The sequence below is a fragment of the Synchiropus splendidus genome, chromosome 1 (genome assembly GCF_027744825.2).
Source record: "Synchiropus splendidus isolate RoL2022-P1 chromosome 1, RoL_Sspl_1.0, whole genome shotgun sequence".
Classification (NCBI taxonomy): Eukaryota; Metazoa; Chordata; class Actinopteri; order Syngnathiformes; family Callionymidae; genus Synchiropus; species Synchiropus splendidus.
The window spans coordinates 44,726,456-44,749,965 of record NC_071334.1 but is presented as its reverse complement, the minus strand read 5'-3'; the positions used below and the strand labels follow the sequence as shown (position 1 = coordinate 44,749,965).

The following is a 23,510-nucleotide window of genomic DNA, read 5'->3' as shown; positions in this document are numbered from 1 at the left end:
TAATGCACATCACTCCCAAACCCTCTGTGGAAGCACTGTCATCTGCTGTCCTACTGCAGTTTTCTCTGATATGAAGCAACTGTTGTTGCTGTACCACAGACAAAGATCAGTGGAAGAAAATGTCAATTTTGTCTTTTCCTTCAACTTGAAATGAATCCAAGTAGGACATTCATTCTGTTGACAGAATTAGCCGATGCAGCAGTCAGTATCCTCTCTGATTGGCTCAGCGATTTAGCATCAATGCCTCGCCGATTTCAGCATCCCACGATATTCAGAGTCCAGGTCAACATTCTGCATCTGAAACAGGTTGTGGCAATGAAGCTGAGCTCCACAGCAAGACGAAGTCAGTGAAACTCCTCAAGATGTTCAAGAATGGGAGAGCGTGGGAAAGGTGTCTATTAGGAAAGGGCTTGAAATGTATAGAAAAATTAAAAAAGAACTATCTGGTTTCTACGTCACTTATATTCCACTTCGACAGACCTGGGCAATGTGCGGCCCAGGGGGCCACATGCGGCCCTTTTCCTGTGTTTTTGTGGCCTCAAACAAAAAAATAAACAAAAAATTATACAACTGATAAGTCGGCATTTTTTATCCTGTTTCCGTTTTAGCCAATACTGGTTCAACAGTAAATACAACACACTCATCACTAAATTTTTGTTTCTTCTTTTCGTTTACCAATGAGCATTTTCCTCAAAATTTTATTAAAAGAAAATTCTAAATATATTTTGAAATAAATTGCCTTTTTATCTTAGATGCTTGGTCCATAGTTGTATTATGGTTTACGTAATAAGATGCATGAAAACATTTTGTATAGGTTTCATGCCATATTTACACTGCCATGTCCTTGCTTCCATTGAATATTTAATGGTTCATTTCGTCCTTGATTTTTTTTCCATCACGTTTCAGACTCATTGTCTTTTCGCATGATGGCCCCTCACAACAGTCACAGTTTGTAATGTGACCCTTTAGGAAATTTAACTGCTCACCACTGCCCTAGGTGCTTGGATCAAGGCGTTATAATATTCACCATATAGTAAAAGATCAACAAAAAACATAAATACACTGAAGTTCATTTGGTGACATACAGACAGATAAATAACTCAGTCACCGAGTTGTCACGCATATTTTCCAAGTCATTGCCAACTGTACGTTTATGGGAAAATCATGTCTGGTTCCAGCACCTTAATTCAAATGAAACATCACAGAGCAGCTGTTTGTGGTGCCTTTTAAATGTGAAAGTATTCTGGGAAAAGGTTGCAGTCCCTAATATTTGCTGTGCCACAGTCCAGACACTGATGCCGTTTAGTTGCTCTGTCAGATCTGTTGGTGACGCTGCCTGCTTCATTGCTAAACTGTTGTGATTTATTGTGGTTCAGTCATCAGGCTGAGTGGTCTGGAGGAAATGTACTGTTGATCGAGGACGCACTGCATTTGGTTTGCAGTGGTTGGCTCATAGCATCACTTCCCTGTGAGTCACTTTACTATAATGAGCACGCTTCTTTATCAGCACCTTCTGACCATGCAGACAGTTGAGCTACTCTCCACCTCAAGTAGCAGGGATAAAAATATGTTTGTTTTCTACCTGCGACTGGTAGTTCTGTGCAGCATGTCAATCAAGTGACTGGTGGGCTGTGGAGAGTGTAGTGGATGCTGCTGGTCATGGAGGCTGCGTGGCTTAGGCCTGCATGTGTCGAGCTCTGGTGTCTCCGTGAACTGTCTCTTTGTTGGCCTGTGTTTGCGTTACATGCAATGGTGGTGTGTAAAATTTGTACGGCTGTAACGATTAGTTGACGCCATCAATAATGTCGGCAACAAAAATTCTGCGACGTGAAAATACTGTGCCTTGATGCGTCATGTTGCTGTTGGCGTGAACACACACGGGCCGCAGGGTGGGCATCGAGAACTGGTTGTTACTGAGAAGCAGAAAATATCACATTCTCTAGAATGATTAACATATGTTAATTTCTGTGCCTTTAATTGGTTCCTGACTGAGGTCGGACTCTCAACACGCTGCCGTCGCTGCACGCCCCAGGCTCCGCGTCACCTCCTCTAACTGACCGCCTCAGTCACAGTCATGGAGGAGTTTGAGCGGCGACAGGTCATAGTGTTCAAAAGTGTGGCTTTGTTTTGTTTGTGAAGATAACGTGTCTCAAGGATGAGCAAACCCCTTTGACACCATGGTAGAATGATGAAAGAGTGTTCCGTGTTTGGTCTGTGACGCCACTCACCCTCGAGCTAACAGCTAGCATGTGGGTTAGCACGGAGCTAACTTGTTGTAAGTTGTAGATGTGTTGAAGTGTCCTCGGTTTCTCTCCTCCTCCTAATAATAACCAGAACTGAATTAGGGAGTTACACTGAACACATCGTTTTAGATTATTATTCAAATAAGACCTTTTGATGTGGATATTTTATATGAGATACATGTATGAATATTGATGATTTTAAATTCTTCTCAAGGACCAATAAAAAACTGGAGCTCTCTGTCACCTGTTTCATGGTCTGTGCTTCACAGGGTTAATACATGTTCCTGGATTATGTGTCATTATTTTAATATACTTGTTTAATATGTATGGTGTCTGAGTATCACAGTGAGATGATTTAAGCAACTTTAGGTTCAACAGAAACTCAAAATAGGTCCAAACAAAGGTAATCATGATTAGTGGACTCATCGAAAAAATAATGAATAGATTAGTCGACAATCGTGAGTTGCAGCCCAAAAAATTTGACTGTACCACATGTCTTATTGAGGATGGAAATGGGAGACAGTCTTTGGACTGTGGCTGTAGCAATACACTACTCTCATGATACGATACACGATATTCAGATCGCAATAGGGCTGAACGATTATTTGCATTTGCGATTATATCGCAGTATGATAAAGCGTGATTTTCTAACCTTAAGGCTTAGATTTGACTGGTCACGTGACTTTCACGTTGGTGGCGCAGCGCAACGGTGAGCTTTAGCCATTGAGCTGTAAATTACGGTTTTAGCCTATGAAGGTAAAATGGGTGCAAAAGTGGCACATACCCGTAACACAAGACTCGTATCCATGGGTCAGAGGCACATACGCGTAACTGCACATTTGCATCCGTAAACCCCGTGGCACGTGCGTGTAAAAAGAAGATTTACATTCATACAAACACGAAAAGTAATTTTGCCTTCATTTTCTAAGTGCACAGATACAAGTGGCTAAACACGAGCTCTTGTATGCGGGTGCACCCTTTTGCACCTCTTCTCGCACCTGTAAATAAAACTGATGCGCACTCGTAGAAGTGGCGGCAATACGTGCCTGTTACTCCATGCACGTTCCCGGTAGTCACGTGACGTCTATTGTCCAATCGGCTTTTTTTTTATTACTAATTATGGGCTGTTTATGTTCAGACAGTGCTTAAAAAGTGCAATTTACGTTTACATGAAGAGTTGGACGTGTTAGAGTGGTAAAACCACATATTGCTTTGCATTATTGTTGTAATATGCACTTTAGTTTGTGTGATTTATCAGTTTAGTAAGTCTACAGTTGAAACTGAAGTAGACAAATAAACCATCTTTCATTTTAATTCATGCTTCATTTGCCTTTATCTTAACATAAGAATAGCATATAAGGAAGAACAATTATATATACTGAATCACATATGGTTTATTATAATACAGATTGATTTATTCGTTGTGTTTGCTGTAAAATACATGAGAAGAGGACCTTGAAAAATAATCGCACATTTAATTGCAATCGCAATATTGATAAGTTCATCATTTTTCGTTGAAATTTAACCCATATCCAAATGAGCTTTGGGGAAATGTTTACCTGGAGCTTGGAGGACAAGGGTTGTCGTCCCCAGTTGTGTTATTCTGGCATAATTTCTGCACAACTGTGACAACTAGACTGGTTAAATCCTGTCACGCTCGGTTGCTCTCACGGCAGATATTATTGTAAATTGTGTTTACGCTTCAGTTGAAAGAAATTGCAGATATTTGAAGAAAAGAATGGATTATTGAAACATTTTCAAGTTAAATTATCAAAGAAAACTAATGTCTTCAACTTGTTCATTTATGGATCAGTTTGTGTTGCTTGGCATCCACACAACTACAGTATAGGATATTTTGTCGAATGCCAGCAGATTTTCGCCGCAAATTCGAGTAGCCCTTAAAATCCCTGCCAATACAGACAGAGAGCGTGGTACAGCTGAGTTAATGGCTTCTTTGTGAACATAGCATTATCATCATCTGAAGAAATCCACCTGCTACTCTTTGCGTTACACATTTGGACAGCAGACGTGATAAAGTTCCTGGAAATCCTCTTAATAAAGAAGCTTCCAATCAATAATGGGTCAAAAAAATTAATTTTTTATTCAAAAGTCTGGCGATACTTTGATAAAAATAACAGGTGAATGAATTCCCAGATTAGAAAGGAGATGTAGACATTAGAATCTGATGCTACAAGCCTGGAGGCTGAACAGAAGAAGTTTAATAACCTCGGCACACCCCTTTTAAGGACGAGGCATCCCATTCTGTCCGACTCCCACTGCTGGACTCCTGCGCATGTATTATCCGGACGCCAGAAGGCAAAAGCAGTCCGATCGATGGCAGGAATAAACAAGTCAAGACCAAAGGGTTGATGAAGCAGACATTGATCTGATCAATCCCTCGGGTCAGAAGAGCGCCGTACACATCCAGCGTTTCTCAAGTGCTTTAAATTTCATTCCACTGAAATGGCTCTCTGCTGGCTCAGCAGGAAAATGATAGAAACTGTGTCGCTGTGCGTCTCCCGGTTTAAAATGCAGATGGAGTTTGTTTGCAGTGTTTACATTTTTAAATTGTGTCCTGCAGGCACCGGGTTCTTAGCACTTTCGACAGATGACCATGAATCATTTATCCGAAAGAAAATCACTGACACAGTTCTTAATGAGGTTGGCATAGAGAGTTTGTGATTGATACTTTATTTAAAAGACACGCCAGTGTCTGCCGGAGTTTGCCTAGATATTCAGGAGAAATATGCTAGTGCAAGGCTAACAGAGTGGTCAGACTTGAACTGATCAAATTCAACAATTTTGACTCACCAGTACACCTCTGTATGTTTTTGGACTGTTGGAGGAAATCAGAGTGCCCAGAGAAAAGCCATGAAATGCGGCCACACACTTCCGTTATTGTGAAACTTCAGAATTATGAAACGCTTTAACATGATCAAAGAGGCTGACAGTCACTGTCCTCCTGAAATGTCCTGCACTGCACAACACGGTAGCGACGTTGCCTACCAGCTCCCACTTGTCAGTCCTAAACCCTGCATGTACACATGGATCTCCACTGGTTATCCACTAGTGTTGCCCAGCATCTGGGAGTAATGTGGTGCACATGTAAAAGACACAAGAGGTGGAGAGGGGAACATTTTTATTGATTGACATGTTGCTTTATGTTTCACTCAGACGTGTCAATTCATGGCTGCCTGGAGCTCATGTTGGCATTCATCCCCATGGTTCCCAAGACGGTCAAAATTAATTTTACTAAAAGTTTGAAACCACCGCTGCTGCGGAAACTTGGGCTGTGTTCCATTTCTAACACTCGTTTTTGGCCCTAACACTGGGTTTTGCACGTCACGTGTCAGTGTAGTGTGTCCCAATACTCCTAAGACCGAGGGCAGACGCCGCTCACCACTTGAAATGATCCCTTCAAACTGAGATGTGGATAGATTTCCAGGTTACCAAAGTACTTTATTTATAAACAATGTTGGACAGGACAACAGGGACATTTTAGTAGCCAGGACTACTCTTCCATTTGTTGACTTTCTCTGGTATCACACGTTAGCGAACAAAATGGTCGACCGTGTCCGACAACATGAATAATACAACATGTTGTACAACAGTATGTTTTTATTTCTTCTTAACAAACAACAATGCTAGCATCCTCATACCTCTAAAAGATCTATCACAGCAACAGAGGCTCCGCCCATTTCTTTGCCGTTGGTTCACCAAACCAATCACCGATCAGCGCCGATGCAAGAGGTTGCAACAACGTTGGCGATGGCATTTCCAAAACGTCTCCAACGCTGGATATGCAGGAAACAAAACACAGCACGGCAGCCGATGACACATCGTCTTTACGCGTGACGTCATGAAGTGTTGTCCCAATTCTTAGGGACGTCACTCTTCACTTGGTCGTCGGAGGGCGCTTCATAGTGGAGGGCGCTCAGAACCAAGTGCTAGTGTTAGGGGGAGAAATGGGAGACAGTCTTTGGACTGTGGCTGTAGCAATACACTAATCTCATGATACGATACACAATATTCAGTTCGCAACAAGATAGGTATCACAGTATTCAGCCATCAACATGAATTGATGCAATGTGTCACACCTACATAACTGAGAGATTGAAACTGCTGTCCAGCACAGCTTGCTTGAGTCGTGCCATAACTTCTTGACTCGCTAAGTTACCTGCTTGCAAACTGCCACAGTTTCATCAGTTTGTTTGCCCCCCTTCTTCTTGGTAAAGACGATGTTCGCCCCCAAAGTTTTGTATCCCTCCACGTCAGCTGTTTAACTAACCTGCACAATGGTGCAGAGAACGTTGATTTGAACGAGCTTAAGGTATGGATAATCACACAAATCACATAATGACCTCTATTGTCCTGTCGCAGTGGGGCTGGGACATACCACATTTCAGGGAATATAGGGGGATGCCAGTACCAGGAAATATATTTCCTGGAGAAATTCATTGTGATGTTCTGATTTCCATTTGTTGCCGTTAAATGTAGAATAATTAATAGAGAGTAATTCCATAAATTCAATTAAACTCCCTTTTGGAGTCGGGTGCAGCGTTCGTCAGCCAACCTCAATCTGAAACTTTTGAAAAAGTCCCTGAGGAAAAGACAGGAGGCAGAGCTGGAGGTAGCAGAGATGAAGATGCTGAGCTTCTCTCTGGGAGTGAGCAGGATGGATAGGATCAGGAAGCAGTAGATCAGAGGGACAGCACATGTGCTCAGGTGTTTAGGACACAAAGTCAGATGGTTTGGACATGTACAGAGGAGAGAGAGCCAGTACATTGGTAGGAAGATGTTGAGGTTGGAACTGCCAGGCAGAAGGTGGAGAGGAAGGCCAAAGAGGAGATTGATGGAGGTGGTGAAGGAGGACATGAGGTTTGTAGGTTTGAGAGAAGAGGAAGCAGAGGACAGGGTGAGATGGAGGACGATGATCCGCTGTGGCCACCTCAGAAGCTGAGAGAAGAAGAAGAAGAAGACGCAAAAAGATAACACAATTAAGTATCAATTAACCAAGCAACGTCTTGAGGTACATTCAAACATTGTTTTGAGTTACCGGACAATGTTTTCACAAAATAAAATTTTAAATGTTTCCGCTTTTGCAGTTTCAAACTGCATTTCCATTTGTTGCCGTTAAATGTAGAATAATTAATAGAGAGTAATTCCATAAATTCAATTAAACTCCCTTTTGGAGTCGGGTGCAGCGTTCGTCAGCCAACCTCAATCTGAAACTTTTGAAAAAGTCCCGAGTGGAAACTTTCATAAATGCAGTGCCCTCTGTCTCAGAGTCCCGCAACAGTATGTAAATATTTCACAGACATAGCAAAGTCTCAAGAGACTCACCAAACTGCGACGTCTCACATCAAATAACAAATAACAAATGTTTTTCAGTTGTCCTTTTGACTGTATTGGCTATTTTTTTCCCTCTTAAAGAGTGATATTAAAATGTGTCTGAATTAAAATGATTTAATGGTTCATGTTTTCACATCATGGACACAGAAGGTCTCATCATTTTGGGAGGAAGATGTTGAGGTTGGAACTGCCAGGCAGAAGGTGGAGAGGAAGGCCAAAGAGGAGATTGATGGAGGTGGTGAAGGAGGACATGAGGTTTGTAGGTTTGAGAGAAGAGGAAGCAGAGGACGGGGTGAGATGGAGGAAGATGATCTGCTGTGGCCACCTCTGAAAGGAGAAGCTGGAAGAAGAAGTAGAAGGAGAAGCAAAAAAAAAAAAAACACAATTAAGTATCCAACCAAGCAACGTCTTGAGGTACATTCAAAAGTTGTTTTGAGTTACTGAGTGGAAACTTTCATATATGCAGTGCCCTCTGTCTCAGAGTCCCGCTACAGCACGTAAATATTTCACGGACATAGCAAAGTCTCAAGAGACTCACCAAACTGCAACGTCTCACATCAAATTAAATGTATTTCAGTTGTCCTGACTGTATTGTATATTTTTTTGCCTTCTTGAAGAGGTATATTAAAATGTGTCTGAATTAAAATGATTTCATGGTTCATGTTTTCACATCATGGACACAGAAGGTCTCATAATTTTGATGACAAAGACATTGTCAGTCCATGTGAACAGTATCGGTGATCGGCAGCAAAAACCCTGATGGGAGCAGCCCTCGTGCAAACACCTTCTCTCACTCAGGTGGAGCTTGCACCACGTCTTGAACAAGCAACGCACTGATGGCCATGTTAGTGAAGTAAAGCTGAAGGCTAATGAGCATGATAAGCACCTACCTTCCGGAAAACCAGCCGCGCAGGGACGACTCCAGTGATGAGCGCGGCGGTTTTCTACCAAATTAGCTGCGGGGTGTTGAACTCACACTGGAAGTAAACAGTATTAGAAAGATGGCTGATCTCATTCTAATCTGCCAAGTCTTGCCTTTTTAAACGTTTGTTTTGGTTGAAGTCATTTCACTAATTTTTCCATTTGAATTTGTGCTGCATTTTAAACCTCCATTAGGAAGACACGTCTTCTACTCCAAATACATGACAGAACACTTACTTAAACTGTGTCTTGCATTTGGAACTGTGTGATATTTAGGAGAGTGAATGTCACTGTCATGACCTTTAAATGGGATGTTTGCTTTTCCCGAAGTCAGAGAAGCAAAAATATTATATGATAATGCATATAGACCCGGTGTTGTAGCTCTAACTGTGACAGCCATCGTTTCACCAAAGGTTTCTAACTTAAATTAATACTTTGTACCTTGTGGATGCATCAGTGTTGTCTCACTGTCTGATCGTACTTGTTACGTGTAGAGTTGAGATGAAAGCGCAGGCAGAAAGTGTGCTGGTGTGAAATACGGCAGCAAATCCGACAAAAATAAACAGTCCAGGTTTTCATCAATAAGTGTCCTTTTATTTACAGCAACTGGAGACTGGGGGATTTGAAGTACTGAGGCTCAACTGTCCAAGGCAATGGAGAGTGTGAGAAAGAGGTGAAGAAGCGGGTGTAGGCAGGATGGAATAACTGGAGAAAAGTGTCAGGTGTGATGTGTGACAAAAGGCTGTCGGCAAGGATGAAAGAGAAAGTGTCCAAAAGGGTGGTGAGGCCAGCAATGTTGTATGGTTTGGAAACAGTGGCACTGAGGAAAAGACAGGAGGCAGAGCTGGAGGTAGCAGAGATGAAGATGCTGAGCTTCTCTCTGGGAGTGAGCAGGATGGATAGGATCAGGAAGCAGTAGATCAGAGGGACAGCACATGTGCTCAGGTGTTTAGGAGACAAAGTCAGATGGTTTGGACATGTACAGAGGAGAGAGAGCCAGTACATTGGTAGATGAAGATGTTGAGGTTGGAACTGCCAGGCAGAAGGTGGAGAGGAAGGCCAAAGAGGAGATTGATGGAGGTGGTGAAGGAGGACATGAGGTTTGTAGGTTTGAGAGAAGAGGAAGCAGAGGACAGGGTGAGATGGAGGACGATGATCCGCTGTGGCCACCTCAGAAGCTGAGAGAAGAAGAAGAAGAAGACGCAAAAAGATAACACAATTAAGTATCAATTAACCAAGCAACGTCTTGAGGTACATTCAAACATTGTTTTGAGTTACCGGACAATGTTTTCACAAAATAAAATTTTAAATGTTTCCGCTTTTGCAGTTTCAAACTTCCACCAAATTTGTGGTGCTCCCCCACCTCTCACCTCAGAGGAAGAAAAATCTCTTTCTGGTTGCCGAGTATGTATTGTAATAGCTATAAAGACATAGGGTTCAATGGGTAATAAGGTTTTATGCTGTGAGCACCGTCAAAACGAAGATGATAGTGTACAAATAAATTGAATATGCAAAAAAGACAAACAAAAATGTTGCAAACTCTTACTTAATGAATGAATGGCAACTGGTACCCCAATCGATCTGCACACACACACAGAAAACACAGAATCACCGACTTCATGTGAAATTCAACATCGCTGCAATTGTGCAAAGTACACAACAAACGGATCGAACCTGCATCTGCTCCTCAACTCTGCTCTTCGTGTGGCAGAAAACCATTCATAACAATAATTAACTGTGTGAATTATTGGATCAAAACATCAAACATCCAGGTCGACTCACTCTGTTCAGTCTCAGTCAGAGACAGTGCCTCACTTTGCCCACCTTTAGCCCAGATGCCCTGGTTATTGCCATCCTCCATCAGTCCAGTCCCTCCACTGATACCTAATTTCAATATCACAAGCTGCAGATGTTTGAGTTCCTTCCTCCGGGGGTTTTAAATGACTATAGATGAGCAGGGACCCTGGCTCGGTGTGTAAAAGTTAACAATATCCCCGAGGAAAGAAGGCTGTGAAAAGCAATTAGACAGTCTGCATGAAGCACAATCGAGCAGCCGATAGTCTGACACATGAGAGTCGACTCTTATTAGATTCCTGCGTGGTTGTATGAGTTGCTCCTGAGGACGCCGATAGAGCCACGCCGCTGTTGCGATGCGGAGGTTGCTCTTGTTTTGCATTGTGCTAATGGAGTGTAGATGAGCCTTTGAAGTCCTGTCTGCGTGCTCGTACACCGCGCCTCATCAGGGAGAGCGAGATGCTGCGTTTTGTTGTTTTTGTTGTTATGTCTCGGTCCGCGGTGTTGACTGCTCGCGAAGCCCATGGGCCTCCAGCCAGACGAGCAGCCCGTAGGTGGATCTGTGCCCACGCAGCCGGGAGACAGTTCATTTGGAAGGAAGTCTGAAGACGACTTTTCTCTGTCTCATTAAAAGCACATGAGAGCCCACCCTTTCCCTCTACCACCCACTCAGTGACAGCACCTCCCCTGCCAGAGTTTCATCTCACAGAAGAGTTCCACAAACACAAGGAGCGGTGCCCACACAGACTCGGGTGAGAAGCAGGCGTCGCAGCTATAAATACAGTCAGGTTCTTTACAATAACAAGAAATCAGATGCTGTGATGCGTAATGAGGGCGAGTGTGGACCTCAGTGCAGACGGCAGCTGTGCTTTTTGTCAATTTTAATAAAGAAACAAGTCTGACAGACCGGCCCAGGAAAACATGATCTGAGGATGTCAACAACCTGGCGACAGGGCGAGAGAGGAAGCCTGCGGAATATATAAGCTCCACTGCAACATGTTTCAGAAGTGCACAATGAGCTGCAAGACAGTGACAAAGAGAAATTGGAAGTCTTAAATTGTATTTTATTTTTACCTTGAATTTTTTTGTGCGTGAAGGAGAAGCACAAATGACAGAAACATCACAAATTCTGGAACTAAGACAAGGGCTTTGAGTTTGCAGGCGGGACAGTTCCTCCTCCATGGCTGATGATGTCGCTCTGCTGAGGCTTTCAAAGCAAACGCAGGGGAGGACCAACTGACTTGTTGAGTTCAATGCCTTTTCATCTTCGATTGACATAAGTTTTCTCACCTATCTGATGATGCTGGCCGACAGAGCCGCTTGACAGCTCCGACTGACTCAACCAAACTTCTTAGTAAAATGCAGTGTTTGCAAATAGCAAAGGGACTGTGTAAATCTGACCGCTTTTGCAAACAGAGTCCGGAGTCTGAACCTTGAGCAGCGATGGCAGCTTCCTCACCATGTAAACACTCTGTAGACAACAGAGTTCATATCTACAGTAACTACTAATAACATGTTTGTTGTCAAAAGAAGCATTTTGCAATATTACAGTATTGCCACGATTGATTAATTACAACAAAAATGTAATTTAATGTAACAGTGTGCTCTCCAGACAACAGGGAACCTTTGTCAGTGCAGGAGTTCCTGGTCCACTGATCACACTGATGCACAAGACACGTGGCAGCGAGGATGATAACAACAACAACAAACTTGGAGGAATCCCTGAACCAAAGCATCTGTTTGCTTTGGTTCAGGGATGTTTTTCACTACACAATGGTCAGGGTTTCCACTACTCTGAATGTAATTGAAATTCTTATACAAATATTTTCAAGACATTAAAAGAGCTTCAGTTTAAATAAGGTGATATAAAAACTTCAATATAGACACTATCATGGTTTATTGTGCTATTGTCAAACTGATGCAAAGTAAACAATATTGTGTTGTTTAAATGTATGTATGGGTCCATCATTTGATTCAGTAATATACCAGATTCATTCAAATTTAAAAATGTGGCTTCTGTGGCAAATATTCTTATACCATTAAAGTGAGATTAATTGATTAATTAATAACAAATTATCTAATTAACTTTTTTTTTTATCAACCCTAATATAGTGTATATAAACTCCCGTCAGATTCTTGCATTATTTGAACAACTCACTTTGAGTTTACAGCTCATGGACGATTAGCTGTAAAAGATCTATTTTATTTCAAATTAAAAACAAGCTCTGCTGACTGATAAATTCTGACATTTGCAAAACCGCTAATATCTGTCTTAATTGCTGAAGGGAACTGTGCGATTAAGTTCATCTTTTAATGTGGATTGAAATTATGAAAATCTGTTGTGAAAGTGTCAAACTTACGAGAGGCTAGAAGACACCGTCACATATGAACAGACCACAATGAAAGGAGACTAAAGAAATGAAATTAATATGAATTGCAGACTGTGAGAATCAATAATGCTGTGAATTGCTGCTGCTGTTTGCTTCAGATCTTGTTATTTTCTGAGCAGAGAGGCTGACAGATGCAAAGTGCACGGTGCGCCGGTTTATGTGTCTCTCAGACAGACCAGAACGGTATGGGGATAATCCTCGCTGTGTCTTAGGGAAGGATTCAGAGAGCCTAACTCTCCACCTCGTTGATATTTACTCTTTATTTTAAGGCAAAAACTCATTCATTAAGTGGACGTCAAATGCAGCTGCTGTAGAAAAAGGAATTCACCAGCTTGGTAGCGATTCCTGCAGGATTTAACAGATTCCTTGAAAGCACACTCAGATTGAGAGTTCTCCAGAGCAGCAGAAGCACTGGAGGATTTGATAATCCAACCTGACAGGTGTGATAATCCTTGTACGTTCTTTTCTTTAAGATGGTTTCACCTTTGGTTTTTATTTTAAGGTCCAGGACTGAGAGAGGAATTGTCTCTTTTCATACTTGACTGCTTGGATCTCAGTCGCTCAGAAGAACCAGAGCAGCGACTTGACTAACTCCATTGTGAGAAGGCGACTGAATGGTGTGCTGGTTTTGTGTTCCCAATGATGTATATCATTGTTTTCATCTGCAAACCGCTTCACAGTCCGGTGTGAGAACTTTCACCAGATCTGGTGAATCTCAAATCAAAGCTTCAGGAAGCATGTTTGGTAGCTTGCTGAGAAGATAGCCACCTGCTCTGTGGAGTCCCGCCAGTCGCTCTCCAGTCTGAAAGACTTGGGTTTGACATCACACATTAAATGTCAGAATGACAAGTAATGATGTTTGTCTTTACTGGCACCCTGACCTGTGTGATTTGATCAAGACCTGCATCGGTTCAGAAACACATGATATCGACTTCTCACATGTAAGGAAGGATCAAACAAAACAAACTTTTATTCTAGTCACCGGCTGGATTTCCATCGCCAAATCCGAACAGCGCAATAAGAACTCGTTCATGGAAACGGCTGAATTTCAAGAAGCCTGTCAAATGAAATACAAAAGTTTTTACTCTTTCCTGAGCCGGTCCTTCAGATGTCTCATTATCGCTTCTTTTGTGCAAACGAACGTAAAGGAAAGCCGGAGACGGTCACCTTGGCTGTGAGCTTGTTCTGGTACACATCATTAATGCCGAGGAGAGACCACTGACAGGTTGTTCACAAGAGACGTGCGGTATACGTAGCTCTGATCAAAAGGGAAACTTTGTATTTTTCATGTGCGATGGCAGTCACTTCAATCGTTCAACTGGAACGCATGCTGCTAACTTATTAGCAACATCAAAGGAGCAGAAAAAGTGTTCTGAACACCAACACTTCAGATCATTAACAGCATGTCATACGTCTTTAGACAGGTCAAGTTCAAGTCCACCACTACTCCATGATCTAACTCTAATCCGGGACTCACACCAACTGTGGTCACAGTTTGACGACTCTGCTGTCTCGTTGACGCTTCATGGTTAGAAGGTGTGTCCACAAATATTGTTGAAAAACCTGCACCACAGCACAGTAACTCATTGCTAGAGTCACTTAGCTGCTATTTGCATCTGGCAAACATATAAACATATACATATTTGCACGCATTAAGTCACTTGGCTAGAAAGGTGAGACAAATGGGAAGTGTGGCCTGACAAAAGCGTCTTTTCAGAGAGTTTTAGAATTGGCAATGCTGTGCTAACATGTTAGCGCTCTCTGCTAACCGCTGCTCAGTATAGCTCTGGAGGATTGTATATACTGGAATAACACCATCTATGCGATGTAAAACTGCGGGGAAAGTTGGATATTGGTTATTGAATCCAGCTCCCTCAGCGTCTTTCTCCTGCTGCATCTGCACATAGGCAATTTAGCCCCTAAAACTGTCAGAACCTGTTCTTGCACGTAAACTGCTTTGTATATCCAGAAAGAGTGCACTATACACATAAATATCAATACAAATATAAGTGCAGAAATACAACCACCATTACCACTTAGATCAAATGACTGAGGGAAATCATGACGTGTATGTGTTGTTATTTATTTTTAAATTAATAAAGCAGAATCGCGACATAAATCAAATTGGCGCCCAAGTATCGAGCTAAAATATGTAGCTAGATTGATATATAGTGAGATATAGATAGATAAATAGAGTCACTGCCATTTGAAATCCACCCAATCTGAGTAGCGCAATAAGAACTTATTAATGGAAACGTCTGAATTTCAAAAAGCCTCTCAAATTAAATACATAAGTTTTTGACTCTTTCCTGAGCCGGTCCTTCAGATTTCATTATCGATAGATAGATATACAGACGGGCGGACGGACGGACGGACGGACAGACGGACTGACAGACAGAGACAGAAGATAGATAGAGCGAGATAGATAGATAGATAGATAGACAGATAGATCGATAGATAGATTGATAGACAGATAGACAGATAGATCGGTAGATAGATAGATTGATAGATAGATAGAAACAGACAGATAGATAGATAGATAAGACAACAAACATCACAAGCTGAACATTTTAAGGCGTGTCGAAGTATTAACCATGGGTGCTTCTTTGAGTTGAACGCGGCATTATCTTTCTGTTCCATTTCTATCCTCCCAGCGCTCAGCTGCGACGTCAAACCAAAACTCAATTGCAACATTAATCTCCAAGTTCAGCTCTTAACGATCCATCATTTGTAATACAGGAAAGATGGCTCGCTGCCTGAAGTTCATCTCAGGAGACGGAATTTGTTCCTCAGTCAACTCCAGCCGAAACACATTTATATGCAAATTTTCTATTTATGTCATCGATTGCTGAACTCAGAACTTTCTTCTGGTGTCTGCTGTTTTTGTTTGTGCCTGTCCAGCAGTTCCCTTTATTGGACTGGAAGACTTTCTCTAGTGACTTGTAAATTCAATTAACGGTGAAGGTCAGTTGATCTGATGCATCTAACCAGGAGACACTGATTCTTTAGTTTTGTGTACTAGGTGTGAGTTTTGGTTGTGTTGTTTTTGTGTATTGTAAATGTTTTGTAGAACAGAAGAAGAACTTGTCTGTGTCATCATGGTTCTTTTTAAGTTCATAAATGTTAAAATAGTAAAAGGAAATAGACTTTTGTCTATAATTCACTGGCCTCATTCAGACCTCAATCTCCCATCGCAATTTCTGTTTCCCAAAACACAATTCTATACTTGGTGTTGAGTTTCCTAAATGGCTGATGATGATGGTGGAGAAGGGGTGTGGATTTAGGGGCTCGACTGAGTGTTTGGTGTTGGTAGTGAGCTTGGCATCAAGGTTCAGTGCTAAGCTATAGAACACTAAGCATGTCAATGTTAGTGCTGGGTAAATGAGGCATCATAAAGCGTTTAGACACAATGACACACTGTGCTGATACTGCGTCACTGAATGCTGACACCTGCTGGACATTAAAAATCCCACTCGTCAACCTACTTGACAGACTGAATTGGCACTGAATTGTGTATACAATAATATCATTTAAGTCTTTGCATTCATATTGTATTATTCCATATCTTTAAACGATGTGAACATGTGTCATAATGTGAAAATCTAAGTGAAAAACGATGTGAATGAGGATGCTTGAGCAGTTTTTGGACATTTTTTTATTTAAAAAAAAAGAAGAAATGTTCTAAATTAAGTCTGTTGCGTTTCTTGCTAGAAATAATGTGAATAGTGAACTAAGAGTCACCTGGAATTAATTGGAATGGAAAAGTCCAAAATCTGAGACAAACTCGGTAAAACAAAGAGATTGAAATAAATACATTATTCAAAATGTCAGTGATCAAAATGGTCCTAGAAAACTTGTGTTCCCTCTGTAGCTGCTCCATAATTAAGTACTGTAAATAACAAAGACATTCACAACGAACCTTATTAACACAGTCTGACGCGTTTTTGCTGAGTCGACACGGCTAGTTCATCGGTCTCGTGATAGTCTTAAAGCGGTACGCGCACCTACAAAGTTGCATGTTCAAGTGATGTATTTTGAGTTACATGAAGCATTGTTCCTTCACTGATTAAATGGGACACTAGTGTCAGATTCTCTAACTACTTTTCTCCTATATATGACATTTATATACCGTTCAATAAACGTGAATTAGTTCCGCCCACAGCTTGGTCTGAAATATGGCCCCTTGCATGACACACCTGCTGTGCTCTACCAACCCAGGACATTCTTTTCCATTACTACGAACTTACAACCAAATCTTGAGGTTGAAAGCATAAAAAGATTGTCATCTCATTTTGTTCTTTCTACGTCTTCCCTCCAGTCTCAAAACCACTCTGAAGAAAAAGCTCTCTGGAGACGTTGTCAACTTGTCGGGCATCCCGCTGTCCGGGCGAGACGTGCACCGGGTCTCCCTGTACCTGCAAAACAGCACCGACACCACCACCGTGACCACCGTGGACCTGAGCTTCACCGAGCTGCAGGACGAGAGCTTGCGCCTGCTGCTGCCGCACCTCGGGCGCCTTCCGAAGCTCACCATCCTGGCCATCAACGGAAACCGCTTGTCAGCGTCCGTCCTGAAAGATTTGACCGACGCGGTGAAGGATCCGAAGAAGTTCCCGTGCTTAGCTTGGATCGACCTGGGCAACAACGTGGATATCTTCACCGTTCCCCAGCCGCTGCTCGTCGCTCTGCGGCGGCGCTTCGGTTTACAGAGCAGCCTTCCAACCATCTATGAGTATAGCGAGGTCCAGACTTTTAGAGGTTACAACCCGAATATCGAGACGTCAGTGGAGGAGCCCAGTGTGTATGAAGAAGAGGAAGAAGAAGACAGAGATGAGGATGATAGACTCGAGCTGCAGGCGTGGGGATTCGGAGAAGTAAATGTGTCGAAAAATGTCCCGCTGCACTTCTGTGGGAGGTGATCTGCCAGAGGTGTCTCTTCTGAATCCTTCAATTCCAGCGTGTCAGTGTTCACCTCATCCAGTCTGGCCTCCCAGGTGTCAGCATGGAAGTGTGACCTGGGTCTTTCTGAAAATATCTGTGTTTACAGTCTGGTGTCCCTCTGGAGGCTCCTACTCCTGTGATGCTGCTGCAGTTACACAACAGCCCCACCACTGATTGATCTTTATCTTTGCAGGCAACTTGCCTCAGGTTATGTCCTTTAGAAACTTTTCCATCAAATAGAATTTACCAGAGATTCATCTGGGGGTTAAGTGCCTTGCACATGGGTGTGTGAGCCGCTGTTGAGCCCAACACATTTACCCCAAAAGATACACTCTCTGGAGAAAATAATATTTTAGTAAATAATGTCAGTTTAATGTGACAAAGCTTCTATTGTTTTCCTGCAGGGATTTGTTGTAGCTCTGTGAGGAATGGGTGGCACACATGCGCCCACACGCACTGATAGGGATTCTTCAGTCACAGATGGTGAGCCCAAGACCTAGTTTTCCTCCCCAAATAAGGCCAGCCCAATTCAGTCGTCTGCTGGTTATGAATGATCCTGTTGAGGATTCAGCCCAGCAGCTCTCAAATGTCATGTAAAAGGCACACAGTAAAACAATATTCTCTGTGGATCAAAGCGCTGGCAGGGGGCTCCAAGCGTTACTGCCTACACCTCTGGAGCTCAATATTAAAGTCATATTATCGTCATCAAGATTCTTCTTTTATGTCAGGAAATATGTATGGAAAAAGAATATTTAGTTCAATGTTATTTTGAAGTTTCTCATTATTTTTGGCTACTTGCCCAAGAGACAAACAGCAATGCAAAAGAAAGTAAAGGAAGTAGATGTCAACTGAGAAGGGAGAAAATGTTTCAGCACCTGAAGAAAAGCCTTTTGCAGCTTCACTGTATCGGCGACGTGTACTAGCATGGCTTCATCTTTAAGAGAAGCATAATCAGCAGGCAGCATAAACAGCTATTGTCGTCTTTACTCCATTGCCATTGTTTCCACGAGGAGAGCACAACCACTGATCACGGAGGGATGACGTCACTAACTTTTTTCATTGTGGTGTCATTTATTGTTTATCATGGAATAGAATTGAAAAGGATTCAGTATTAATGTTTCTTGTCCAAATTGTCAAACAAAAAAAACGGCCATGGACGTTGGATAATAACCTTACTTTGGTGTTAGGCACAGTTTTGGACAGCTATGCTGCTGTTAGGTTGAAATCAGGGCAAAACTTGTGTCTGGGTTTACTTTTTCATCACCCAAAATAAACTAGTGAGTGATGCTATCACACGATGTAAACACAGTGACATTATTGTTCCATCATCCTGTTGGAGTTGCTACTTCAAAATGAATTTGTTACAGCGATAGCTAGGCCACAGGACACTCACTTCTAACTCAGAAATCGGTCTTAATGAAGTTTGAGAAATCTGTTTTTTTTTCTGACAGTTATTCGCTATAGTTTTTAAGGCCTGTTGCAGTATTTGTAGGCCTTGTGTCTGACCTGGTGATGTGTCTTCACAATATCAGACACACAACAGCTTGAGCAGACCTGCGCGTCATATCTTTTGTCAGGTCATGAAGTTCCCATTGCAGTTGACACGTCGTAAACGCCTCCTACGAGCAGCACTTGCTGAGAGCCAGCAATGTCTGTTGCTCTCTGTCATGAAAAATAACTTGTTGAAGTTTATTTGCTGCAGTTTGAAGCATCACATAAATTTGAAGTACAAAAAGTAAAATGCAAAGGTGAATGTAGACGTAGTAAATTAGGTGGACAAGAAAGTTCAATTATTTAGGCTCAAACCGGTTCTCAAAGGGCTGCACTTCCCTGCAGTCAGCTCTCGCATTCACCGCTCAGTGACAAATGGGGACAGAAGTGGGATGCGTAGTCTGTTTATCCTCAGGAAAAACCCAAGGAAGGAAACCTTGTATGTAAGACACGGTGACGTTCAACTTTGAGGACTGTGATGCTCACATTTGGATGTTGAGGACAGCTGTGTGAGGTCAAAGTGCCCAAGCGCCCCAATGTTTGCTAGTGAGAAACAAGACGGAACGGTTTTGTGCACTCTCCATGTGATGTCAGAAGTGGGAATATTGAAACCTGTTTGTTTGATATGTAGTTGGGGACCAAAAGGAATATATGGTAAGGTACAAATGTTGCTGTATGAAGGATGACTACTGGAGGTGGTAAACTGAGTCAAACAAATGTCAAGTGTTTGAATCAAGAAGCATATAAGATGAACAAAAAGGAAAGTGTGAGACATGAGGACAACTGCTTGACAGAGCAACACACAAAATAACATCTTAACTAAGTGAAAGGTCCTACCAGCAGAAGATAATGAATCTTCTTCAGGGGATTCTTCTGGGTTTCTTCTGATTTACATCCTGCTCTGATGAGATCATGTTTCTTCTGAGGTGACTCTTGCGTTGAAATTTGATATATTGCCATCATGTGAACAAACATGGTGTTTTATGTCGGAAGGCATGTGAACATTACTGCCAACAGTTTGTGTTGCACAGCCATGTTGTGGAATTGTTTGACTAAATGTTACTGACATGAAAGTCACTGCTGTTAACTGTACTTTGTTGCAACATGTTGCTCTGCATTCCACAACACAGTTTCATGAACACAATTGTGTTGTATTATTAAAGATTGTCGCAAGTTTTACCTTCTGTGAAAGGGGCTGGAGTAATGCTGTGAATAGACCAGCCAGAAATGTGTGTAGATTTAACTTATATCTTGCCAAATGTAGTGGTTCCCACAAAAAACTAATATTAGACAATAGAATTGCTCCCAGTTTTAACTGCACCTTTTATTTTACCTTCCATTGATGACGTATGTTTTATTTTTGTTAGGAAGTAATTTCCGGACACAGCGTCGCACACACGTCAAACGCGCACAAGGGAAGAGTGGATTACTACTTATGTCAATCCGTTTTGATTCACCAATAGTATTATGTAGGGTCTCATGTCCTTCTGTAAAACTAGTCCAGAGTACTGCTTTATTGTATGTGTTGTGGAAGTTTAAAATTCTTCATCTTTAAATTCATTTCATCTTCAAAGAGTGTTGTGCTCCTGTGATGGGCTGCTCCTCATCTGCCTCCCATTCATCAGGCTGTCGGCTGAACCTATTCCAACATGACACCTACTACTTATGGACCATAGACTCTCAGAAAGGAGGGGCTGATGTGTGTCATATTATACAGGTGCATGGAAAAGAGAAACTCAATAACGTTTCATTAAGTTCGTTGGTCATTTGGCTCGACAGAGAGACAAAACGGTTCAATACAAACTTCTCTGCCGACCGTTGGTGGTGACGTCTTGTTTTTGTACTATTGGTGAAGATATTTTTGCATCCATAGTTGTGTGTGTATGTGAGTGTAATTAAAGTGTGTGTGTGGAAGTGGAGTAAATTAATACCTTTCATCGCTGGAATGAAATGTTTACTCATTTGCACTTTAAGGACGACTCTCTCCTGAACCCAATATTTTTGTTTTTTATGAGTCGCTATGACATTAAAAAGTTAATGACTCAACTGCATCCTAAAATACATATCTTCTTCTTGGATGAATCTTTGGTGAATCCCCCATTATTCCAAACACTGCCAAGATAGACTCGTTCCTGGATTGACTTCTGTCTTTATGGATCGTATTTTCATGTGACAGGGGTGTTTGCCTGCTGAATAAATGTATTTTGACAAAATCGTCCAGATTTTTTTCTGCTTGGGAACAAAACAGAGTTAATGTCCTGCTTATCTAATTTTGACTTTTCACAGGTTATTGAAACAAACTACTTAAAGCAGATCAATGTCCTGATCAGATGATACAACTGAAAGATGAAGGGATGTAAGGGAATATATGGGAATAAGAGATTTTTAAAAATCGAAATTAACAATATGAATAAATCCTGGCTGGAGAATGGGGCATGCTTTGAAGCCAAGACTACAGCAAGTGTCAGGAGGTAGGATCTGTCAGCCCTGTCCTGGAAGCAAAGTTGACAATAATTTATATATTTATTTATCACCCATAATAATGATGACAACAGCAGTTAGATGCCGCTCTGAAGAGAGTCATGAAATGGTGAAGCCAAAAAGAATGACGCAAAATACTGAAAAAGTCTGATTCATCTATTAGTCAGAGGTCTGATAATCCACGTTATTTTTATATAATAATAATTTTAAGGTTTATAAAAAACGTACGTATTCTGCAGTATTAATTAACCAAAAAAGATGATACATTTATTATTATTATTATTATTATTATTATTATTATTATTATTATTATTATTATTATTATTATTATTATTATTTATTACACGCGGTTTTAACAGCGTTCTTCCACCCACTGGTGGCCAATGCTGTCATTACACATAAGTAGTCCAGACTTGGACACGTCTGAACAACAATCGTTTGACAGCTGACAAAGTTAATGTAACACTAGACGACGGGAGATGTTTTTAAGTGCCTGTTTGGCAGGACTGCCTTTTTGGAGCGTCAGAGCAAGTGAAAATCATGAAGTGAAACATGTTCTGGTGACAGGCGGACGCGATCAATTACAAAGTGCTTTATTGGCGCTCAAGCTTCGGTGCAACTTTGCAGCTCATCAACAGTGCTGCGTGAAGAAAACACAGCCCTTTATACGTATCGTCTAGCGCACTGTTTTACGTTTGGATGTAGCTGTTGCCATGTTGCACTATTATTAGAGTCCATTTCCTTTTGAGGCTTTTCGTTATGAGACAACGGAGACGTCAGATTTCTATAATTTATTGAGAGCTTATTGAGAGAGAGTTGACGTAGTTCACTGTACAATGCGTCTGACCAAGTTTCTAAAGTCAACAGCGCCCTCGGCCGACAAATTATTGTATCGCAAGCAGGTTTCTGGAAAGATCCGTTTTCACCAGACAGGGTTGAGTTTAGCCCCGCCCACCTGTATGGGAAGAGCGTTCGAGGACACCCTGGAAAGGTCGATAGTCTCTCTCTCTCTCTCTCTGGGTGTGAATGGATGGAAACTCACTCAGAGGTTTAAGCAATTTAAAGTCACCCTTACTTGATGTTTTGGGGCAGAGGGTCTTGGAGCGACAGGACTTAGGATCAGCACTTCATGGTGCCATGCTTCGCTGCGAGGAAGAGGGATAGTAAGGTTATCAACCTGAAGCCTGACATTATCTGTTAGGCAAAAGAAGTGCTGACTCAGAAGCCTTATGTTTTGACTTCATTTTTATTATGAGTTGACTTTGTGTCGGGTCAGTTGGCGTGTGTTTGGATGAGTCCTCTGGGCTTCTTTTAAGGAATGAAAGCATGTGCAGTTACAAGTGAGAAGTCACAGGTCCAGGCTCCTGTGGCCTATAGCAACACTTCACATCCCTCAGTCGGGTGTTGTTGGTGCGGCTGGAAAACAGCTGCTGAGGCCTTTGCAATCCAGCATTTAATAAGGGGTGGAAAGTCTGTGATTAAATATGGAGTCAACAGTAGAGTTGAATATTTGCTGGTCGAGGTCAAGTCGCCTGCCACTTCATCGTCCAAAGTAAAAATGTTTTTTCCGACCTGAAAGAAAACTTGGAGGACTATTTAGGTCAAATCTAAAGCTGCTAAGTGTGTCACTGCTGCCCCTCGGGGGCCTACACACACACACACACACACACACACCGGTGTGAAGTAAAATCAACAAAGCGGGCTCACTGTTTAGTAGAGTAGAGGCAGGGGTTTTAAAGATACTCTTCGATGTCGGCCCAGACACCGTCTCCTCGCTTTTGTGTCCTGATGCGGCAGAAACAGGTCCTGTGATACTTCCCCTGCCATCATAATAAAGTGAGCTCATGGTTAGTGAGCAGCATGAATAACTTCTGTCCCCTGAGGGCCACTGGCGACT

At 41.9% G+C, this 23,510-nt stretch overlaps 1 protein-coding gene across 1 annotated transcript in view; it reads left to right on the top strand.

Moving 5' to 3' along the window:
* The window catches only part of lrrc75bb (leucine rich repeat containing 75Bb), a 47,083-nt gene extending 25,778 nt beyond the window's left edge, over positions 1-21,305 (top strand). The window contains exon 4 of the mRNA XM_053852340.1: positions 17,019-21,305. Within this exon, the coding sequence (XP_053708315.1) occupies positions 17,019-17,619 (601 nt within the window). The 3' untranslated portion in view covers positions 17,620-21,305. The remainder of the gene's footprint in view (positions 1-17,018) is intronic.
* The last annotated feature ends 2,205 nt before the right edge of the window (positions 21,306-23,510 follow it).